Genomic DNA, 12,225 nt, shown 5'->3' on the forward strand with positions numbered 1-12,225 from the left:
TGAGGTGTCATTGTCCTGTGTACACTGTTTCTTGTGTCTTGTCTCTTCAATAAATGTGTTTCATAGTGCGTGGCTGGGTACTTTGTGGACAGACCTCGCATGTGAGGTGTTGACCAAGGAGACACCCAGGCTGGAACCCGTGACATTTCTGGTTTTGTGTATAAGCAACAGCCAAACGTCAGCAGTTTCATTATGTTTATTCTAAGATCAGTTATAGTATATTCTGCTCTACATCCCAGCTTCTCCAAATGAATGCTCCAACTAATTTTATCAAATACCTTTCTGAATTAAAAAAAGAAAACACTCGTTCTAAAATTTAATCTCAGATAACGGGTAGCCCTGTTAGAATGGGGTTGGTTTGGAATGGGATGGTTCTAATGAGCCTGTTTTTCTCTTCAGAAACTGAACATTTGTGCATTCTAGTATTTCCCTCATTCTGTGTGGCACCGATTGGTGACACTGGGTCTCTGGTTACGCCTGCGTCCTTTAATGCTCTGAATTCTGTTTCATGTTTATGGTTTCTGATTTGACCCAGGAGCCGGTGTGGTCTCGGCCATGTGCGGACGGGCCCAGCGTCGCAGGCGCCGGCGCAGTCCTGCGCACGTGGGGGTGGTGAGGGTCTGCGCGCGGGGCGGCGGGAGCCGCAGGGGGCCCTGGCAAGGCCGGAGAGCAGGCCCCGCTGCACCCTTGGACACAGAAGCCCGCTCCAGTCTGGGCCCTGGGGGGTCGGGCGGGCCGAGGAGCCGCTCGGGCACAGCCGTGACTCCACCACTGCTTCTAACTCTGCCTGCCGACTCCGGGAGACGCAGAATTGGAAAATACTTTGTCGGGCTTTGTAGGGTACCGAGTAGTCTAGCCCTCTGTGCCTCCTCGCTTGGGACCGCGCTGGGTGTGAAGGGTCCACCTGGCCCCTGGCTCTGCTTTCTTCCTGCACGAAAGGGTCGAAGTCAGCGATCTCCAGAGCTCTTCTCGGATTCATGTTCTGTCTTAAGTGCGCGGGCCGGTCCCTCCTAAGGAGCCTTCCCCGCCCTGCCGGGGTGGCTGGGTCCCTCGTCTCTCGGAGCAGTGGTGGTGGTGATAGAGAGTCCGCCTTTCGGGGGCCTGTGAGTACCAGGCCCCCCAGCAGGTGCTTACATACCTGAGGCCAAATCCCAGAAGACGTGAAGACTCCCCGGGGAGAGCTGCCTTCCGTTTCTGGACAGGGAGGCTGCAGAAAGGGGAGTCCTGCTGCCACCGCGCTGGGGCTTGCACCTCAGTGGGACTAGGTCGCTGTTAAACAAAGCGGGGAAGTGGCTCCAGCAGCCGTCTGGGGGAACCGCGTTGAGGTCAGGCCACGGGACGTGACAGCCAGAGCAGGGCCGGGAAAGAGAGGTGACCCACGTACTCAGGCGGTCCCATCGCCGCAGGCTGGAGGCCCCTGGCCCGGGTGACCCGGTGGGGTTGGGGCTGGGCACCTCTGGTTTCAGGCTTGTCTGTTCAAACGCCTGCGGGCCAGCTCGGTGGGCGTGTGTGAGACGCTGTTGCAAGTGGGGCAGGGCTGGGGGTAGGGGTCTGATTGTGCTTTTTTATGTAGCCTGGTTCTTTGTGTGTCCTCTGGGGTCTTTTCTTATCCACTTGCTATTACGGCTCATCTTGTTTTGTCTGGCGCCCTTGCTGTTTCCTTGCTTGTCTGAATTTTGACGCCGGAATGGCGTGGACCGTCCTCTGTGGCCCCCGCAGCCCAGCAGGGCGGGGGCTGGACAGGAGCGGGCTGGCCGCCTGCCCAGGGAGGGTCCGGGCCAGCGCGGGCTCCGAATGGACGGACCCTGCCTGCCGGGCTGAAGCGCGCCTGGGCTCTTCCTCGTTACCCTCCTGCGTAGTCCCTGGGGTTGTTCACGTCTTTACAGTCTTCAGCGTTGAATCCCGGTTTTCACTGTGTGCTGCGTCTTCCTCAGTGTCCAGGGCTGTTTCCGTGAGGCGGGGGGACTGCCGGGCCCCGAGTGCGCCTGTGCCCGCAGAGCCCCGCCGCCCTCACGCGCCCCGTCCCGCTCGTTCCAGGCGCGCTCCTCGACACCTGCGGCCGCATCGACCCGGAGGCGCCCGTCGTGCCGCTCGGCGCCAACCTCACGGCGGTGTGTGTGCTGAAGGAGCAGTGCATGGACGCCTACCACGTGGACGCCAGGCACATCTTCTGGAAGACGAGACACGTCACAATCCCGCACGAGCAGTACACGGTCGTGAACAGATCAGCGTCCAGTGTCACCCTCACAGACGTGTCTGCGCTGAGCGTCCAGCTCACCTGCAACATCCGCACGTTCGAGCAGATCAACCAGAACGTCTACGGGATCCGCGTGGTGGCGGGCTGTGAGTGGGGGTGCGTCGGCCACGGGCGCGGGGCGCGGGCTCTGAAACGCGGGGGCCTGTGGGGCCGCTGGCTTCTGGACATACTTGGTTTTTAAAAGTCAGCTCAGACGCGGGACGACAGTTTCGTTACACGTAGGCAGAAAAACCGAAAAAGCAGCACGAGCTTTAGATGACTCTTCCCTGAAAGCCAGGCCCCTGTCAGTTCTCTAGGACAGTCCTCGGCCGGAGGCTCCCGAGAGGGGACTGCTGAGCTGCACCTGCAGCTGGACCGGAGTGACTGTCAGTGTCTTAATGGCCGAGAAACGCACGTTCCGCCACCCCCTGGGGAGCCCCCCTGGGTCGGAGCGACCGCGCCCCGGGTCTGGGAGGGGCCTCAGGTGTCCGCGTTGCCCCAGCCAGAACTGTGCATCTGTGTTTCCTTCGGCAGAGTCTGGGGCGGCGGTAAGAGGAGGAGCAGAGAGGAGGCGTCTTTGCTTCTGTTTAGCAGCCGCTTACTGATATGCCAATACTGCTTTTTGAAACACACTTGGAGAAATCAATTGATACTCTTTAGTTATTTATGTAGAAAATTAATTTGCAACATACTAGTTAATGACGGTTATGATAGAAAATGTGTACTACTCTCTCGAAAGAAGTTTGCGTTTAATTAAAAATTAATTTTTTAGGCACCAGTCTTCTATTAGGTCCTCACTTTTTGCCTGGGCTCTTTTTCCTAATATAGGTTGTAACTTTCTTGGGTACTCTATAAGTTGCATGTTATTTGTGGTTCAAAGCTTTTTGAAAGCTGCTAATTTTTTCCTTCTAGTGCCTCCAGAAAAACCTGCAAACCTGAGCTGCATCGTGAACGAAGGGAAGAGGATGACGTGCCAATGGGACCCGGGGAGGGACACATACCTGGCGACCAACTTCACCCTGAAGTCTGAATGGCAAGTCGTGTTAGGCTTGCTGTGTGCTGAATTCACTAAGTTAACGAGTTTCTATTTCCTCCGGTAGTTACATTGAAGGCAAATTTTTAAGCATTTTATTTTATGTTTCGTGGGAGACCATCTGACACAGCAGAACAGTGTAATAGACCCCATGTGCCCACCCTCCGGTTTCAGGAAGGGTCTGCACAGGACCGGCGTCCTGTACGCACCCGCCCGAGCCCGTCTGAAAGGACCCCTCAGTCGTTCTGCCACTCAGCAGCAAACACTGCGGCACGTGCTCCGGAGGATAAGGATACCTGAAAAATCACCCCATTGTCCCCACACTCCCAGTGGTGTGCCTTCCCCCTGCTGTCTTGTAAATACAAACCGGGACGTGAATAATCTGCGCAGACGGCGCGTCCTCCCTCTCGCTGTGGCTCCACCTGCTTCTCTCTTCTCTGTAGCCAGCTCTCAGACGACGGTTTTACGTTGTGCAACGTTCCTGTCCCTTTATTCCCTAACAGTTGCAATGAGATCAAGTTCAGCTTTGACGTCTTTTCAGAAATTCCTAATAGGAGTGCTGCGTTCCGTCAGGAGCCAGCACGTGGAGTTTGCTGGTCTTCCGCGCTCTGATGCTGGGACTGCGCGGTGGTGCCAGCCTGGCCTGTCCGTCCTAGAATTCCCTGTGCGCCTTGTCGGCCGTGGAGGCGGAAAGCGCTGTCCGTGCCACCGCCTGGGTTCACGGGGACAGGGGTGCCTCGCGTGTTTGCTTGATGGCGCGTCTGTTCATGCGCCCCCCCCACCCCCACCTACCAGTCTGTCCTTTCTTTATACCTTGAAGCGAGCTGCAGACATTCAACGCGCCAGCATGTGTGTCATTTATTAGAGGGAATGAAGCAGGTGTGCACAGGTATGTGTTTACCTTTTGGTAAAATTGGTGTATGTCTTAAATATGCGAGTCCTTAGAGGTCTTCAGTGTATCATTTAGTGAGTTTTACTGGAGCGCACCTGTGTCACTCAGACCGTCACTCACACCCCAGAGGGTCTGCGAGGCCACGCCCGTCGGTCCCAGCCCCGCCCCACGGGCACCCCCGTCTGGTTTTCTTCACTCTGCGTTGTTGCCTGTTCAGAGTGTCGTGTGGGCGGGATCAGATAGTGTGGCTTTGGGAAAGGGCTTTATGACTCAGCAGAGGGTTTGGGGGATCTGACCGTCCTGCCCTGAAAGGCTCACGCAGGGTGTCTGAGGTGCAGAATCGTGCCCGTCTGTCTGTCCGTTTAACCGGAAATGCCCACAGCCTCCCTTCGGTGGCTCTCCGTCACTGGGTGGTACCGTGTATGTAAGACAAGCAGAATGGTCTTAATAGTGACTTTCATTCACCTGCGTCATAATGACTTGATTCCCCAGTATCTTCCAAAGGTAGATAGTGAAGGGTTTCCCCCTTCGTTCAGAATTCATGTTTTAAAACATTCTGATGTGTTTCAGTCTGTTACGGTTATTCTTCTTGATACTCGGTTACTTCATCTGTGCTTAGTGGGGACTTACCCGATGGCCGCCTCCTTTTGATGCAGCTTCCTGCGCCTTTGAGAGCTTCCTTGATTTTCGACACGACATGATTTCCCGGGTTTATCTCAGTGTCTTTCTTGTCCTAGACCTGGTACCAGCCCCTTCCCGGGTGCCCGCGGCGCCCCTGGCGTGAGGCCGTTTCAGGACCAGAGGGCGGGCGGTGGGGCCTGGTGTCCCGGCCTTCCCAGCGGGACGCCCACGGGGGCCTCATGGTGCTCTTTCTGTCTCCACGAATATCGTCGAGTTACTGTTTTAGAGACGCTTGGAGTAGTCGTGTTGGACCAACTCGGAGTTCTCATTTCATCTTGCTTTCTTTTTTAAGTTTTTAAAAATTGGTTTCAGAGAGAGGGGAGCGGGGAGACCCCGATGTGTTGCTCCGCTTCTCTGTGCCGTTGGTTGGTTCTCGCACGTGCCCTGACTGGGGATCGAACCCGCAACCTTGGCGTCTCAGGACGACGCTCTAACCAACAGAGCTGCCTGGTCAGGGCCGGCCTCATTTTGCTTTTGTTTTTAGGAATTTCCTGTAAAATGTAAAATAATTAGTTAACCAGAAAGTCACATTTGTAAAACAAGGGATCGTCTCAGACGTCGTACCTCTCCGTGTCCGGTACCTTAGTTCCTCCTCCCCTGGAGGTTGGTTTGGGTTGGGTTGGTTTGGGTTTGATTTATCTTTTTCATTTAAAGGAATAATTGTATATGTAAATATTCTTAATCGTCGCATAATTGAAACCTGTAAGTGAACGTGGAAATATCACTTAGCCTCCTGAAGTGACAGAGATCAGAAAGTGACTGTCACTTTCTGGGTGACAGAAATTCTTTTTAAAAGTTTTTTAAATTACTGATTTGAGAGAGAGAGAAAAACACAAACATCTATTTGTTGTTCACTTATCGGGGCATCACTGGTGGCCTCTCGTGTGTGCCCTGACCAGGGACGAACCACAGCTTCGGCACGTCCGGACGGCGCTGTAACCGGCTGAGGCACCTGGCCAGGCCCAGGAGCTCGGGCCCCGCCCTCCCGTCCCCTCGTGCTCGCATTGCTGGTCCGGCGAGGGCTCCGCTCCGGAAGGGGAAGGGCGCAGGCTGAGGCCGCAGGACAGAGAGAGTTTTGGAGACGCGTCAGTGGACAGACCGCAACGGTCTAAGTGACTGTTCCCGGAGTAAAAGTTGGAAAATAATTTTGCGTTTAAGATGTGGGTCAGACTCAGTTTTAGAGAAAAGCAGGTTAGTTTTTAAGAAATGTTGCTGTTAGTGGTCAGTGCGTTTCAGACTTACTAGAATTAACTTGTTTATTCTCAGCTGTAATTATCTGGTCTCCCCAAACTCTTTCAAGACCCTTTTTCCCTCCTGTTTTCAGGTCTGTTTCTAACAGCTGGGTTTCCGTGTTTGTGTTCAGGGCGACAGAGAAGTTTCCCGACTGCAGAACGACGTGGAGCGCCGCACCCTCGTGCACTGTGGACTACGCCACCGTGTTCTTCGTCAACATCGAGGTGTGGGTGGAGGCGGAGAACGCGCTGGGCAGGGCCTCCTCGGACCACCTCAACTTCGATCCTGTGGACAAAGGTGGGCACACCCCGGGGCCCGAGAGTTCAGCAGCACCAACGGCGGCCTCAGGCTGCAGCTGACGCAGGAGCGGGCCCTGGCTTCCTTCGTGGCTTCCACGGACACCGCGGAAGAAGGGAAGGCCCATCGCCGACCCCGCTCCCCGCTGATTTCCCGCTGCGCGGTGTCTCCCGGTATCTGGTTACCAAACATCACACAGGGTTACAGTCTTAGTATATATGTTCCGCTCTCTCTGTTTTTAAACTTCTAAGTTATAAATATTTGTTGTTTGATGTCTGAACCTGCAAAGATGAAGAAAAGTAGTAAACTGACAAGGAAAGGTTAAGATTCTAGACTTTTCCTTTCACTTAATAAAAGGCATAGCGTTTTGGCAGAGCTGCTCAGTCAGGGGGAACACACGAACGTTGTGAAATAGGAAACTGCAAAGAGTGTGCTTGAGTTTGTACAGGAAGTCGGTAAACGTTGCGATTCGCTTTATTCCTCAGTGAAGCCCAACCCGCCCCATGACCTGTCCGTCAGCAGCTCAGAGGAGCTGTCCAGTGTGCTGAAACTGACGTGGGCCAGCTCAAGTATCATGGAATTCATACGACTGAAGTACGACATCCAGTACCGGGCCAGAGGTGCCTCCGCCTGGAGCCAGGTCAGTGCAGAGTTCCTCTGCGTTCAGGTGTCTCTCTCGGGAGCCTCTGACCTAAACGTCTCCGTCACCTTCTGACTGTCGGTAGGTGAGGCAGGGCCGGCAGGCCAGGTCTGTGGGCCGGCTGCAGGCTGCCGCCGGCCTTGGTAGGTGACGCCTGGTTGGGACACTGCCACACACGTTGTTCCCGTGACGTCTGCAGCTGCCGCGGGCGAGGCGAGCACCACAGCCGAGACCCTTTACGGGAAGTTCCCACCCCTGGGAAGGGCCCTGGGACCTTGCGAGACCGGGAGGCAATAGGGCAGCCGACCCCACGGTGGGGCCGTGGGCAGAGGCAGCGCCCGGAGCCTCTCACCGTCAGTCGTCAGAGCCCTCTGCGCCGGGGCCAGCGGGTCTGGGATGGCTCCGTCGGTAGGGCGCGGGCGCGGGCGCAGACGGCGATCAGAGAGCACCCTAGGCCAGCGTGGCTTAGGGCTTCCTGCCAGACAGGGAGGACGCGTGCCTGAGACTGCAGACCCTTCGCTCGTTGGGACGGGAGGACGGCCACCTCTTCTGTATCCAGTCCCGAAAGCTCAGGGTAGTGCAGGGAACCGGTGACGCCCCTGCGTCTCCTCTTCTCCCGAAAACCCGGCGTGTCAGCAGCAACAGCCCCCCCACCTCTGCTGGGCTGGGCTGGGCTGGAGCCGCGCCCCTCGGCCTCCCCTGTCACGTTTGGGGACTGGGCAGAGGGGTCTGGCAGGAGAGGGGTGCAAGAAGCGAGGTCACCCCAGTTCCTTCGCCTGCTTGCCCCCGGAGAGCCGGCTGTTTCTCCACCTCGGGGGGCCGCCGCTCCCAGCTCAGCCCAGGCCGAGCCTCTTCTCCCAGGCGCCCCCGTGGGCCGCAGGGCACGATGGTGCCACCTAAGACTGCTCTGTTCTCTGCCCCGTCCCCTCCAGTAAGCTCTCGAGTGAGATTCCTTTGCCCGCGGAGGCCCCCGTGTTGGGGGCCGCGTGGAAGAGAGGAGGAACAGGAAGGCAGGAAGGGTGAGTGGCGGCTGCTGCCGCACTTCCCAGGTCTGCTCGCCCGGCTGCCTCCGGCTGCTGCTGGCGTGCCCTCGTTTCCCTCCTGCGCGCGAGTCCGTGGGCCCCATCTCACTGCTCTCGCCACCGAGGTCTCGTGCAGTTTGTAAGACCTGCCTGAACACCACCGCGTTGCTGTTGGTTTCCTCCGTCCCCAGGTTCCTCGTGAAGACACAGCCTCCAGCCGGCTGTCCTTCACGGTGCAGGACCTGCGGCCGTTCACGGAGTACGTGTTCAGGATCCGCTGTATGACGGAGGACGGCCGGGGCTTCTGGAGCGACTGGAGCGCGGAGGCGAGCGGGACCACCTCCGAGTACCGTAAGTGCCCTCGGGGCTGAAGACGGCTGTCGGGTGTAAGACAGCGCGCGCTGTTGATGGTGACCACGTGGGGGGCGCCTCGTGGGATGAAGGGCCGTGGACTGGTGTCCCGGGCGCTGTGAGAGACCGCGTCGCTGAAGGAGAGCCGTCCAGGGCTCTCCCTGACCAGAGTCCCATCTGGATCATTAACATCTCACTGTGGCAGAACATCCTCAGGTCCTCACTACCAAAACCCTTTTGTACGATAGCGTTGCTTCGTTTTTTCCTGCCAGCACTTGATAAGCCCCTGGGAGAGAATCCTGGAGTTTTGGTTGGTTGGTTGGTTGGTTTCTTTTTCCTTATTTCCATGATAACACTTTATAAAACCTGATACATAAAAGGGTGTATGATTTTGAGGAAGATTTCCTCACCACAGCAGCTGATGTCACTGATTTCTCCCATGGCTGAGAAGTGGCCCTTCGGCGTGTGACTCCTCAGGTCGGACCTTCCCTGTCGCAGGCCCCGCCCCCACTCCAGGTGTCCAAGGCCACAGCCTCGGTGGCCCTGCACCTCCTGGGGGCTGTCCGGCCACAGGCCTCCTCCCTGCTGAGCACCCTCTGGCCGCCTCCGAGTGCCGGGGGGCAGCGGCCCCGCTGCTCGTGCACTGGGTTCTCAGGGCCTTCACAAGTGCCTGGGTGCGTCGGGGACTGCGGGGTGGTGCTTGTGTGCACTTTCCAGGAGGCGGGAGTGACCTCGGTCACATCAGAGAGACCGCTGGGGCCGTTACCGCAGCGAATGACGCTGCTCAGCGTGTGTTGTGTTAGGACGTATTTCTAGCTCACGCGTTTCTTTTTATCGTTTCATGTTCTTTACTTCTGTATTTTTGTCCTTGGGAATTTGTCTGTGTGACCCCTGCACAGGCAAACCGCCCCCCCCCCCCCAGCTCTGGTCTGTCTGCTCTGCATTTTCTCAGACATCATTACCCCTTCCTGAGCCGCACATCTGCTTGGGTTTTATTGTGATGCTTTTTAAATTCTATTAAATGCCGTTCTTTGCAATTATATTCATAAAAGTTTTTAAAAATCGGATAGTCCTATAGGAATTTCTAAAACCTAATTACTAGCATTCAGTGCTTTTTCCGTAAAGTGCTTTTTTCACGTGGTGGGTGATTCTGATAACCGTCTTGTAAACTTCTGTCTGATGCTCCATTACACCAAGCTGTCCCCATGGAAGGTAGTGAACTCACTCTGTATTTACCCCATTTATTTTCATTTGTCATATATTGATACTTGTAGGGGTTGTAAGTATTTAAATAGGATTTTTTAATTTTATTTTTAGTGGTAAGAGATAGTGGTGCATCTCTGGTGACTGCCTAGGCTGTGTCTGCAGCTTTAGTTTCAAGGCTGTAGACAAGTTTCAGCATAACCTGGACCATGAGGCCGAGGGAAGACCCAGGCAGGGCCTGCTGGGACGGGCCTGGGAGAGGCAGGCGTGCGACAGAGACGCCAAGCAATGGAAGGGCAAGGGGGCTGAGGCCAAAGCACGAATCGTTTCTGGGATTTCACTTTCCTGTCGTAAGAAAAACTTGTAAGAAGCCCGTGTCCTTTCCGTAGGGCCCTCGAGGGCACCGAGTTTCTGGTATAAGATGGAGCCGTCCCCGACCCACGGGCCTCGATCGGCACAGCTCATGTGGAAGGTCAGCGTCCCCTCTTTATGTCCTTTGAGTGCCTGGGTCGGTGCGGGTGTTAGGGCAGCGCGAGTGGGGTTCTCTGACTGAGGGTTACTCCCTGTGCCGTCAGCCGGGCATTTAGCAACGGCAGGCGCAGGAGCGCGCAATTTACGTGCCCCGCACAGAAGCCGGGCTCACAGCCGCAGGCGGCACCTCGCGGGCCCGCAGCCCAACTCAGCAGGAGCGGAGACCTCGTGTTCGCGGGGCTCTCCTGGGGGCTCGGACAGTGACCCGTGAAGGCTGAAGCCGCCAAATGCACAGCATGCGCGGGAGACACAAGTGCGCGCGAGTGGGTCCTGCTAAAAACGGCTTCAGGGGAGGGTGCCAAGCCCCCAGTCACAGGCTGCACCGACCGGGTCCTGAGCAGGCCCACCCCCAACCCCCCGCAGCCGGTGGCCTCCACGCCGGTGGCCGTTCAAGGTGAGGCGGCCAGACGCTTTGCGTCAGTAGCTGCCTTCGAGCGTGACTCGGGACTGTGAAGAGGAATGAACTCTAATCTCAATTCATGGAACCCGTTTTTAGCCTAAACTGATTTATTACAGACCTTGCCTCCTTCTGAAGCCAATGGGAAAATCCTGGATTATGAAGTGATTCTCACCAGGGGGAGGTCCCGTGTACAGAACTACACCGTTCCTGGCACAAAGCTGACCGTGAACCTCACGAACGAGCGCTACCGCGCGGCACTGACAGCAAGGAACCGGGCCGGCCGGTCCGACGCGGCTGTGGTGACCATCCCTGCCTGCGACTTCCGAGGTGGGTGTCTTGTTGGTGGCCGGGGGCGGCGTGTGGCCTGGTCGGGGGGCCCTCAGACCTGGCCGTCAGCCCCGGGTCCGCGTCAGCACTTTCTGAGGACGTGCTTCTTACCCCCTCTTCCAAGTGTTGTTTTCAGGTTTGGGAACCTTTGTGACTTAAATATGTGGTTTATCTGTAGCCTTCAAAGGAGAAAACGTGTAATTTACATGCACAAAACGTCTGAAGAGTTCTGGGAGTTCTGGGAAAGGAAGAATTTAACTTTCAGATACATTGACTACATGTACATTATAACGAAGTGATTTTATTCATGGGAATGCATGTTGGTGTTACATGCTTCAGATATGATAGCAGGACAGATCACATGGTTATGGAAGTGGGTGCAAAACACCAGGCTCTAGACGTTTTATCGGTTCCATTATCATCATGGTCTCGAACTTCGTTTCACAGCCACTCGCCCCGTCAGGGACCTGAAAGCGTTTCCCAAGGAGGACCAGCTCTGGGTGGAGTGGACGGCCCCCGGCGAGCCCGTCGGCAAGTACATCGTCGAGTGGTGCGTGGTCTCCGACAGGGCGCCCTGCGTCCCCGAGTGGCAGCAGGAGGGCGGCACCGTGCACCGCACCCACCTGAGAGGTACGCCTGCGAGGCCTTCGCGCGGACGCGCTCCTCCCCACGCCCGGGAGGGCTTTTCTTCTACATCTTCCCTGCTTCGCGGGCATTGTGACCCGCTGGGACGACTCGCGGGCCCTCACAGTGACTGGGCAGGTGTCTCCCCCAGGTGCATGCACTCGCTGAGCTGCAGGGTCGGGGTGGGCCCAAGGGGCGGTCACGGGGGCGTCTTTCTGTGCCGCAGCGTTGTTTGCTCATCAAGCGAAGTCACAAAACTAGAGAGAGAGAGAGAGGGAGAGAGAGAGACAGGGGAGCCGGCTCTGTGTTCTGCACCCGGGCCAGCCTCGGACCCTTCAGTGAGGACAGACTTCCCGTCCCCGGCGCGTCTGGATGAGCTGCTCGCTTCTCCAGCCGCAGCGTCGGGCAGTGGGCCTGGAGCGCTGGTTTCCGTGGGCGCTTTGAGCAGAGTACAGGACGCAGCGACGTCCGAGCGCGCCTTCGTGGGCTGCTCTGGGTCGCAGGCCGCTGCTCGTTACGTGGCCGTAAGTGAGAGCAACTTCCAAGAGAAACAGAACCGCGCAGCTTTTATGTGTTTTTCGGTAAAGGACGAAACCCATTGGGGTTCAGCTGTGAACCCTGTGGTTGGTCAGAGAGAAGCTCTAAGCGCGTATGTCCCGACCAGACCAGCGAAATGCAGCTGGCGAGCGTGACTCTTGCCATAGCCGGTTGGCCCTCCGGCTCCTGTTGGCCTCGCAGCGTTCACACGCTTGGTC

General features: G+C 56.8%; 1 protein-coding gene across 1 annotated transcript in view; it reads left to right on the forward strand.

Annotated features, from left to right (window-relative positions):
* Positions 1-12,225, forward strand: part of IL6ST (interleukin 6 cytokine family signal transducer) — a 38,350-nt gene that overhangs the window by 15,960 nt on the left and 10,165 nt on the right. Inside the window, exons 3-10 of the mRNA XM_090276108.1 lie at positions 2,038-2,343; positions 3,149-3,269; positions 6,206-6,372; positions 6,858-7,012; positions 8,226-8,385; positions 9,978-10,060; positions 10,636-10,846; positions 11,294-11,476. Of these exons, the coding sequence (XP_090132234.1) occupies positions 2,038-2,343; positions 3,149-3,269; positions 6,206-6,372; positions 6,858-7,012; positions 8,226-8,385; positions 9,978-10,060; positions 10,636-10,846; positions 11,294-11,476 (1,386 nt within the window). The remainder of the gene's footprint in view (positions 1-2,037; positions 2,344-3,148; positions 3,270-6,205; positions 6,373-6,857; positions 7,013-8,225; positions 8,386-9,977; positions 10,061-10,635; positions 10,847-11,293; positions 11,477-12,225) is intronic.

The sequence above is a fragment of the Furipterus horrens genome, unplaced genomic scaffold (assembly GCF_987537825.1).
Source record: "Furipterus horrens unplaced genomic scaffold, mFurHor1.1.pri manual_scaffold_5, whole genome shotgun sequence".
Taxonomy (NCBI): Eukaryota; Metazoa; Chordata; class Mammalia; order Chiroptera; family Furipteridae; genus Furipterus; species Furipterus horrens.